The sequence below is a fragment of the Mercenaria mercenaria genome, chromosome 17 (assembly GCF_021730395.1).
Source record: "Mercenaria mercenaria strain notata chromosome 17, MADL_Memer_1, whole genome shotgun sequence".
NCBI lineage: Eukaryota > Metazoa > Mollusca > Bivalvia > Venerida > Veneridae > Mercenaria > Mercenaria mercenaria.
This window is the reverse complement of record NC_069377.1, coordinates 69,639,280-69,650,644: the sequence shown is the minus strand read 5'-3', so window position 1 is coordinate 69,650,644 and position 11,365 is coordinate 69,639,280. Positions and strand designations below refer to the sequence as shown.

Below are 11,365 nucleotides of genomic sequence, written 5' to 3'. Positions count from 1 at the left end.
ATCCACTCTCTGATTTGACTTATATCAGAAAAGACTGCTTGTAGCTTGTATTAAAATGTAGATAGATTTGGTATAATGTTTGTTTTACCTAAAAGAAGTTATTATTGAAAAACATATAGGTAAACATATAGCCTGAATTTATGTCAGATACACAGATTCTGTATAGCGTAATCATCTAAGCACGTGTCGTAAACCCCAGTCCGGGGTAAACTGTTCAACGAGGACCTATACTGCGGTTCCACGCAAGCGTCCTATTGCTCAGGTACTGGGGTAAAATGTTCAGGATGGCCGACACCACTGGCTTTATTATTTCAAGGAAAAGCTAGGATTCCTTTAAAATCATTTTCTGGGATATTACAAAGTTATTATAATGCCAAGTGCTGTAATAATAAGTTTAATTATTATCACACCACTTAGATTATAAACAGGAAAAGTCAACACATACGTAATATTAAATGAAGACACAAGAATAAGTCCCGTTTTATAAATCTATTAAATCTAAAGTGCACTCATAAACACACATTCACAACTACAAAGATCTAAATAATGTCTACTAATAAACTAATCTACAATTGATATATACAGCAATTCTGAAATTTCCTTCTAATAAAAATATATGTCGATACTATTAGAAAGTTCCACAACTATTCCAAATAAAATGCATATACATTTCAGTAATTTTTAAGCAAATAAGTTGAAACATAAAACTCAAATCAATATTTCCATACAATAAAGTTCAAATTTTAAATTCTCCTAAATTTCCAATCCATCCAGTAGAAGTGTTAATCCAAAGTACTAGGGCCGGTATGATAACCAATTTATATGAAGCTACATAAACTATGGATTGACATTTTCCATATGCTAACTTTTCCAATGCAAAATAGATATGTTCAAATCCATAAAGAAACTAGAGGCAGAAATAACTATAAGCATATTTAATGTGACAAATAATGATTGAGAGTGACTTCAATAATGTCAAAGATTGACCAAATCCAGAAAAGAATATAATTGGCCGCCAAATACGGTGTTCACATCAACGGGCCACATCTTAAGTATTCCAATACGAGAAAATGTTCTAAGTCTACAAAATGTCAAGTATACAAATAATCTCATGAATGAAATACATTGCCTGACAACTCTATTTTGTCACATCAAGTAGCCATTGTCAGCTCTTCCAACGAGAACATTAATCTACAAAATGTATAACTAACAATACATTAATCAAAATTCCCCTTAACATACTCAAATAATGTCAATGTCCTCTAGCCAATATTACTGACTAGAATGTTGAACATTTTTCAAGAATTAAGTAGACCTCTTATTTCAATGTAGTAAATATAACAAGATATGAAGACAGATTTATTTGATACATGCTTAGGACATAATTATACGCAAGTCGGCAAATATGCAATATGTTTATTGCTATTTCCAATACCAGTCAGGTTAACTTGAAACGTACACTCAAATTGCGTAACAAGATGCTCTCTAAGCTACTGTCTTTTAAATAATGTAAAAACAGTGAATTCATAAAAATGTTCACAAAAAGCAAAATTATTCTTTGCCTAAACCCAGGTTTACCACACACGGCTACCTAAATTAGGTCCAAAGGTCAGGGCCTGCACATGATTTTCACAAGCATAACTTATCATATTTATAATTTCAAAAGTAGGAAGATTATATCTCCAAAAATATATGTCCAAATGCATCAGAGCTCTTCAACAATTCAAACTTTTTCTGGAGGAGCATGCCCCTAAAACTCCTAACACCTCCCAGCACATCCATTTGTGGCTGGCTCATACCACGTAACTCATTTATCTTATCTAAAGTATGTTCATTAATAGAAGATTTTTAAACCACTTTTGCTTATTGTATGCGAAGGTGGTAAAAATTAGAAGCTATCATTTGGGTCAAACTGACTCTTATTTCAAAATTTAATCGCTTTCACTGATTATTAGTTTTAATAAAAACCAGTATAACAAAAATATACAAAAATAAGAATATGTCTGGTTTACTCTGAAAAACTTCGGGCCTTCAAATTCTGAAAAAAAAATATTCTGGCTTTCATACAAAGTTTGACTTCAAGATAAATCCCAAGCCCCCTCCCATAGAAGTTCAAATGTGGGCCCCTAACAATTAAAAAACTCATTCTGCAACTCTCGGCCTTGGAGTGGGCCGCCTTCCGACTACTGGACGTTCGAAGTATCTAGCCTCCGAACTATCGAGCTGTATACGAATACACTGTAATGTGTGCATACGTGATAAACTGTCTTCTGTTACCATGACGCATTTTATTAAATATACTATGACTACATGTTACTATTGTAATCTGGAAAACCGTCAACAATAAACCGTATAGTACGTAAGACCTATTTATAGCATGGTTATTTAGTTTCTTTCTTTAAAATACAGACATACGAGTACAAACATGCGTTTTAACGGGAATTTTACTTTTTATGGAAGTATCTATAATAACACGGTAAGTATGCAATAGTGCGTGTGAAATAATCCGCGATTTGGCACATACTTACTTCATTTGCCCATAAGACAGCCAAACCTTAATAATGAAATATTTTATCAAACAAAAATTGCGGGCATGGAAGCAATGCTCATGTCAAAATGCTTATTTTCACTTTGTTAATGGCTGATTGTCACAAGTGCAAACATTTTGGCATTTTTTTCTCAGAAAACATTACTACTGTAATTAATTTAAGTGTATATGGCTCATATACCTATACTGTATCCTAGGTACGTTACTTCCACCTGTGCTATTTACCTCCCTTGTTCAAATACCAGGCCTTAGCAAGTTGAAGCCCTTGGTAACCGCCGGTCACGCCCAAACTGAACCATTTTTACGTCCGTTTGACACGCTATATGCACATGTGTTCGTCCAGCACATGCCTCTCTTAGCCCCTTCCAAAACATGAGAAAAATATTTATATTCTTTATGAATTATATTTACCCTATTTACTAATATACATTTCTCTTTTTTCAAGAAATTCGTTTAAAATTCTTAAGCTACAGTTGTTTTGCTTTCTTTCAAATATTTAGGGATGGGCTTATGATATGTATTTCTACATAAAATTTCTCGAGAGTTGTACTTTAATTGTAGAAACTTTATTTATACTGATTATACAATTTTCGTTGTAAAAGAGAAAGTAAAACTTTATATAAAAGCACGTGTGGAATATTAAAAGAAAAAAAGTTATAAATCAACTTGGATCTAAATAGAGGAAGAGAAAATAAAAAAAATTCTGATAAAAATAGCTCGCCCGTAAACATTTGCGATTCTCTGTCTCGAAGAAATCATCGTTTTTTATAATATGTACTAAATGTCGCCGTAAAGTGATCGCACGTGTATTCTATTTTTACATCTCAAGTGTTCTCATGTGTTAACTTTTGAAGACAACAATTTACTAGACTGCGCAAAGTCTATGTTGTAACAAAATTATTATTAGATCTATGTATAATCAGAAACCAAAAGCATTTTTAAAAAATATGTATCTAATAAACTTGGTTCTTCTATATTCCAGGAGAGGGCCGATGCAGTCTTAAACAGTGGCAAAACACGTAAGTTATCTATAATTCTAACACTTTTAAGAGTTTCTTTTATATAAACAAAGAAGGATTTTACCGTGTATTGTCTTGTGGATTAGAACACGTTTCGCAAAATGATCTACTTTTGGCTATTCCGCTTTACTCCCACGTATTTACGCCTAAAAGAATTCCAGAGAAGTATCCCTTCCTGATGTAATTCGAAAGTGTTAGAATGGAAATAGATTTTAGTTTTGCGTGCTTTGTTGGCAAATAAAACACGGTTTTTCGTCCAGATACATAGTAATCTAATAATCGTGTTTTATTTGCCAACAAAGCAGGTAAAACTACAAGAGATCACAGAGTGATCTTGGCGCCCACCAAAGTGCCATTTTTGATTGTTCCAAATTTCAAGACTTACTGACTAGGTCAAGGTCAAATTTCATTTCCGTACACAACACTATGCACGTGGTCCAAATTCGAAAGCTGTAGCTTGAGAAATGTGAAAGTAGGTCACTAGATCAATTTCAAGGACAAAGTTCTTTGTACACAAAACTATGCATGTGTATCAAGTTTGAAGGCTGTAGTTTGAGAAATTTGAAAGTAGGTCACTAGGTCAATCTTAAGGTTAAAGTTTATTTCGATACACAAAACTATGCAAGTGGTCCAAATTTGAAGGCTGTAGCTTGAGAAATGTGAAAGTAGGTCACTAGGTCAAAATCAAGGTTAAATTACACTTCAGAACACAAATCTATGCACGTGGCCCAAATTTAAAGCCTGTACCTTTAAAAATGTGAAAGTAGGTCACTAGGTTAATGTCAAGGTCAAAGTTTGTTTCGGTACACAGTCCTATGCATGTGGTCTAAATTTGAAGCCTGTAGCTACAGAAATGTGAAAGTAGGTCACTAGGTCAATCTTAAGGTCAAAGTTCATTTCGGTTCACAAAACTATGCAAGTGGTCCACATTTGAAGGCTGTAGCTCGAGAAATGTGAAAGTAGGTCACTAGGTCAAAATCAATGTCAAATTTTATTTCGGAACACAGACCTATGCATGTGGTCCAAATTTGAAGCCTGTACCTTTAAAAATGTGAAAGTAGGTCACTAGGTCAATGTCAAGGTCAAAGTTTGTTTCGGTACACAAGACTATGCATATGGTCCAAATTTGAAGGCTGTAGCTTGAGAAATGTGAAAGTAGGTCACTAGGTCAAAGTCAAGGTCAAATTTCATTTCGGAACACGGAACTATGCATGTTGTCCAAATTTGAAGCCTGTACCTTCAAAAATGTGAAAGTAGGTCACTAGGTCAATGTCAAGGTCAAAGTTTTTTTCAGTGCACAAAACTATGCATGTGGTCTAAATTTGAAGGTTGTAGCTTGAGAAATGTGAAAGTAGGTCACTAGGTCAAAATCAAGGTCAAATTTTATTTCGGAACACAGAACTATGCATGTGGTCAAAATTTGAAGCCTGTACCTTTAAAAATGTGAAAGTAGGTCACTAGGTCAATGTAAAGGTCAAAGTTTGTTTCGGTACACAAGACTATGCATGTGGTCCAAATTTGAAGGCTGTAGCTTGAGAAATGTGAAAGTAGGTCACTAGGTCAAAATCATGGTCAAATTTCATTTCGGAACACAAAACTATGCATGTGGTCCAAATTTGAAGCCTGCGCCTTCAAAAATGTGAAAGTAGGTCACTAGGTCAATGTCACTAGGTCAAAGTTTTTTCAGTGAACAAAACTATGCATGTGGTTCACATTTGAAGGCTGTAGCTACAGAAATGTGACAGTAGGTCACTAGGTCAAAATCAAGGTCAACTCATGTCAAGGTTCATCTTGCCACTCAGAACCATACATGTGGTCCAAATTAGAATGTTGTAGGTTATTGACAATAAGATTTTAAAAGCTTTTCCCTATATAAGTCTATATGAACCATGTGACCCCCAGGGCGGGGCCATATTTGACCATAGGGGGATAATTTGAACAAACTTGGTAGAGAACCACTAGATGATGCTACATTACAAATGCCAAAGCCCTAGGCTTTGTGGTTTGGACAAGAAGATTTTAAAAGTTTTTCCCTATATAAATCTATGTAAACCATGTGACCCCCGGGGCGGGGCCATATTTGACCCTAGGGGGAAAATTTGAACAATCGTAGTAGAAGACCACTAGATGATGTCACATACGAAATATCAAAGCCCTAGGCCCTGTGGTTTTGAATAAGAGGTTTTTCAAAGTTTTTCCCTATATAAGTCTATATAAACCATGTGACCCCCGGGGCGGGGCCATATGAGACCCCAGGGAAAGAATTTGAATTATCTTGGTAGAGGACCCTAGAAGATGCTTCATACCAAATATCAAAGCCCTAGGCTGTGTGGTTTTGGACAAGAAGGTTTTCAAAGTTTTCCCCTATATAAATCTATGTAAATTATAGAAATAAACAAAGGGCCATAACTCACTTATAAATTGTTGAACCAGTCTGATTTTCAGGGGGACACAACTAGGGTACCAATACATCATTCTGACAAAGTTTGGTCAAAATCCCCCCAGTAGTTTCTGAGGAGATGCGATAACGAGAAATTGTTAACGGACGGACGGACCACGGACGCAGAGTGATTTTAATAGCCCACCATCTGATGATGGTGGGCTAAAAATCTATTTCCCAAATACTTTACAGTAGAAATAAAATTTTCTTCGGTTGGTTGAACAGAGACTTAATTTCCACAGGACTAATATTGTATCAGATAGGTGGTGTATGTGCGCGAAGTTTCCAAGCTTTAGGTACTGTATTCAAGTTGTCATTCATATCTGAGTTTACATAATTCTGTTCTGAATTGTGTAAGTTTTTGTTTGTTTGTTTTTTTTTTGTTTTGTGTGTGTGTGTGTGTCCCATACTAACTTAGAATTTCCCTTTTGTTATAGTTTCTGCTAAAGTTTAATATATATTTAATTGAGTTAAGCCCCATCTCTTGGCAAAGTTCTATTCATAGTCTAGCATTGAGAAAAATCGAGCAGTCTTATGGACACCTCTGGTTAGGCATACTAATCCAAAATTTGTGGGGGTTTTGCTATGTCACATTTTGACATAAACCGGAGGTCATTGACATGTCATAGACCTTCAGTTCGGCTTTCAAACTTAGGGTTCTGAAATAAGACATATAGCTTAATGTCTCTTTTTTATACTGTATTTATGTGTATTTTAATTCTAGGTATTTTATTAACATTGTGTTAATAGTTTTAAATTAACTGATAGGTTTTATGTATGTATTGTCTCTTGCAGCTCTGTATAGAGCGGCTGTATGCTTTTTATATGTTAAATTGACTATGCTCTATGTATATGATGTATACAGATGAGACGTAAATAAAGGAATAAACTACTTCAGCATTGGCCGATCATAGAGACATTAGTATATCACAGCTTTACATATTATATTAACAGTTTCCTTAAATGCCTCGTAATTATGGCGATTTGATTTTATACCATCTGTCTTTTGAATGAGATTGAACATCGAACGTTGAATTATGATGTATGTTATTATTATGACGTTTAAGGTGATGTCACTTTTTGAATTTCCGGTGAATAACAAAAAACCAAAGAATATTCAATTCTTTCCAAAAACTGTTATATTATGATTCAAACAAATAGTTTCCATTGTCTACCAGAAAGGAACAATTCTTATATCTTAATATTGAGATTTGATACCTTTATAACAGACAGTAAACTAAAACAATAGACATTCATATGTGACGTCGGTGAGCTCTCAAAGCAATTTCAAGCACATATATTAATGTGGAATGTAAAGTAAGTTACACACTACAATATCCGTCCAAGATACTTTCAAAAACAATGCATTTGCAGAATAGAGAGATAAAAGTAATTTTGACAGCTCGTGAAAACTAATGACAAATTTTGACAGGTATATGATGACTCATGACCTAATTAATTTTTTTCTGTTATTTCTAACTTCCGGTTTGATTTTCATAAAATGAGTATTCTTTATTGTAGCTTACAACTCGTACATTAAAACAATAAAAGAATATATTGTTACCTCACTGTCGTTTTGTCTATCCATCTCTCGTACAAATTCCTATTGTTTCAGTCATTTGTCAGTTATTAGAGCAATTCACAGTGTTGCCATCATACAAAACACATCCCTTATTTTTACATAGATATTGAGGATTTATTTAATGAGCACATGTATTGGAAACACAATTTCAATACCGACTGTGTATTGTAATAATGCTAAACTATCTCAGCCGTGACATCTCCTTAATGATGTATTATACATAATTATCATGATAATGTATAATGTCCGTATGGCAATTAAATTAAATATAAGTATTGATGTAGAGTATCGTAATTTGCATGACATACACAGGTCGCCCAAGTGCTTATCAAGCCCCACTTCGAAGAATTCGTAACAGGAAATGCAAAATTCTTCAGAAAATGGGAAAAGCATCAAATTTGGCACAGATTATTATCAAAGCATAAGAAACTTTTTTTCATGAGACCTATTTGATATCTGTCAAGATGGCCTATATGGCGGCCATTTTTGAAGATGGCCGCCAAAACTCAATATTTACCGAATGAGATTCTAATGATCAGTAGATTTACATTTGTCCACAAAATGCACCAAAATATAAATGTATATGATAAAATAAATCTAACATTTGAATCAAAAGCACAGAATAACAATTCAAATTCAGTTAATTTCTTTCTGTTTCCATGGTAACGGCTAAAATATAGCCTTTATAATAAACATTTTTGTTTAAATTACAAGTGTTAAGCCGGAGGTTGCTTATGGGTTGCCCATCCTCCTCCCACCGTCAGCCATTCGAAGTGGGATGCTGCGGTAACTTTAAAAGTAAAACAGATTTTTTTTCATGAAACGTGGTACATGGATTGATGGCAATGTGGAGAATGCCTACGTCATTTAAACTTTTTTATTTTGCTGTGGCAATAAATAATCCAAGAATAGGACAAAAAAAGTGTTATCCTGCGCTTTCTTCGAAACTGAGAGAGATAGTTTCTTGAAAAATTGTATATTTATTTATTTATTTGGGTTGCACGGCGCATCAACACGGTATAGGTTATATGGCGCCAATCAGGACTACAAATTTTGGTTTCACATCTCATTTACATCGAAATAAAAACATGAGGTATAGAATCAAAATTTGCATACCTGCTGGAATCAAAGAGTTACTGCAAAACCAAGTGTTAATACCCTATTAGTCGCCTCTTACGATCATGCAAGGGTAAGGCAGTAGTTCCAATTTTTTTCATATACAGATCGTCCCAGAACCACATGGGGCGAAAAATTGTATAAAGACAGAAGGAAAATTTGAGAACATGCTTATTATTTTATTTTTCTCCGTTTGTAATCTGTTCACCCGTCTGTATGTTCGTCCATCATTCACAAATGGTGGATTCTTCAATAACTTCAAAAGTACAAATTTCAAATATTTCTTCATGAAACCTTGTTTATAGATGGTAGATTATCTGGAAAATATGCAGGTCCTTTAACGTACTAGTAGTTTCTAAAAAAATTGTTGTTCATATGACACCAAATACGACAACTGCCCCTTTCGGTTTTGGGAATATATTATAGCGACGGACTAGTACGTAGGATCAAATGAAGCAAAGTTCATAACTATGCACCCACTGTCACAATATGCATAATACGTTGATCAGATAATTATCGATAATGTAATACTAACTGTGTAACGAAGAATAGTAAAGTTTGCTTTCATAATCAACACATAGTAACTATTCTGTAATATATATCACTCAACAAAGTGAACTGGTATCTGAAAAAAGATACAAGTAAGATATACGTGTCACTACACACAAGATGGTACGAGATGGTAGAAAACATTAGTTAACTTGCACAAGGCATTGCAGAGTATTTCAGCACTTTTGACAAAATTACATCTCCCTCGACAGCCTTTTTTCTAGGTTGCACGTGCACTTGAGGAGCTATTGGCACGAGACTGGTGCTTGGGAAAAGAACTGCCAGAAAGGTTCCAATTCATCAACGATACGCCTGGTCAGCCTCATTTATCTTCACTTGAAATCTTAAGAAAGAGAATACCTGACCCTATATGTGCCCTACCTGATCGGCAACCTTTTTTAGTATGCTCAAGCTGTGTAGCAGACGATGCAGGAATGCACGCTATAGACCTACTCTTTGCGTGAATAGATACTTGTGCGCCTCATTGGCATCAGCTACTTGACAAGTTTGGATGTAAAGAAGAGTATCGAAAGACAATATCGTAACCATTTTATCTAAGTTAGGCTCAACTTTTGGCGAAAAAACAAGAACAGAACGATGCTGTGAAATCAAAGAAACTGGTCAAAGTTTCCGAAACAAATTTTTTGCTTCGCGCACAAAAAGCCAATGTCGTGTCACAACCTGTGAAGGCAAAGCCTTATTCAAAGTTCTCATGAAAACAAAAATTAATGACTTCAAATCTAAGAGTGACAGATCTAAACAGAAACTTTGGGAAATTGCATTCTATTCGTGACTGCCATATATTTAAAATGGTGCAATCATTGACAATAAATGCTATCACTTAATACAATCAAACAATGCTATCACTTGATATGCATCAAAGGCACTGCCAACATTACAAGCTTGAAGTCTGATTGTCTGTAGATGTACAATATTGTGCTAAATCCGAAGAGTCAACATCTCATAAACAAATCAAAATTTTATACGAGGGGTGTTCAACAACTACCCGGAAAAAGTGCTCTCATTTCTTTACATTTCATCAAAAATCGATAAAACTGTTATAAGATGTAGATGGGGGAATTTAGTTGATATGTCATATAGTATTTTCTTTGGACAAAAATAGTTGCTGGTCCCCATAGATACTCTATACTGTATTCCCTAAAACATTACTTGCCACTTATTTGTTCTTAAATCGGGTGAATATGTATGTGCAATGTAAGTGTAATGCCAAAAAAGAAAAATTATAAATGTAGCATATTGTCTGTCATTGTCCGATAAACAGTGTTGAACAGAGGTCTGCAATACAACTTTTGGTATGAATCAAGAAAAGAGACAAAATCATTAATACAAGAACTTAAAGAAAACAATATTTTATCAGTGGCATTGGAGGTAAAAACGTGGCTAGGAGAGTGTCATTGACGGCTTGCAATTCAGACGTCAGAAAACAACGACTGTATCACAGTTCAGTGTCCCATTTCATCAATACCACAGGAATAAAAGTAAAGTAAAGTAAAGTGTTTGTTTATAATAATATCACCCCTACTGAAAGGGCCAGCCATGTTGGCATATGAGACACCTACAAACATTGAACAGCATTACTTCCTGTTTATTTATTTTAATGCCAGGCACCAGGCAGGTATTGTCCGTAAGTATTGACCTGGCACTCATGAATATTCCGTATGTTTCCGTAAATTAATTTTCGGTTTCCGAACCTAAACAACGATATAACTATTGAAAAGCCATACCATCATGTAGGCCTATCATGTGCAGATATAGCTGTGCGGACAAAGCGTTTTGTCACTAATCTCAGTGTTGTGTGTTCGAGTCCGCTGTCTGACCAAATTTTTTTTTTATTATTATTATTATTATTATTTCATTTTATCTGTAAAATTAACACACACGTATCATAATTTATAAACGAAATACTCTACTAGATTCTATCAATTAAATGTTTTCTACGTTCATGAAACCGTTCTACAAAATGTTGTTTAAAATCTTCAGGACCGGACAAGCATTCATTCATTCAACGGACAATTCAAAGAACTGTTGTTAGCGACACATGAAATGTTCCATAAAATAATATAATATCATAGATACAAATACAAACACAA

The 11,365-nt window shown here is 34.5% G+C and overlaps 1 protein-coding gene across 1 annotated transcript in view; it reads left to right on the top strand.

Annotated features, from left to right (window-relative positions):
• The first annotated feature begins 2,410 nt into the window (after positions 1 to 2,410).
• Positions 2,411 to 11,365, top strand: part of LOC123537057 (angio-associated migratory cell protein-like) — a 60,987-nt gene continuing 52,032 nt past the window's right edge. The window contains exons 1-2 of the mRNA XM_053528549.1: positions 2,411 to 2,476; positions 3,531 to 3,567. Of these exons, the coding sequence (XP_053384524.1) occupies positions 2,426 to 2,476; positions 3,531 to 3,567 (88 nt within the window). The 5' untranslated portion in view covers positions 2,411 to 2,425. The remainder of the gene's footprint in view (positions 2,477 to 3,530; positions 3,568 to 11,365) is intronic.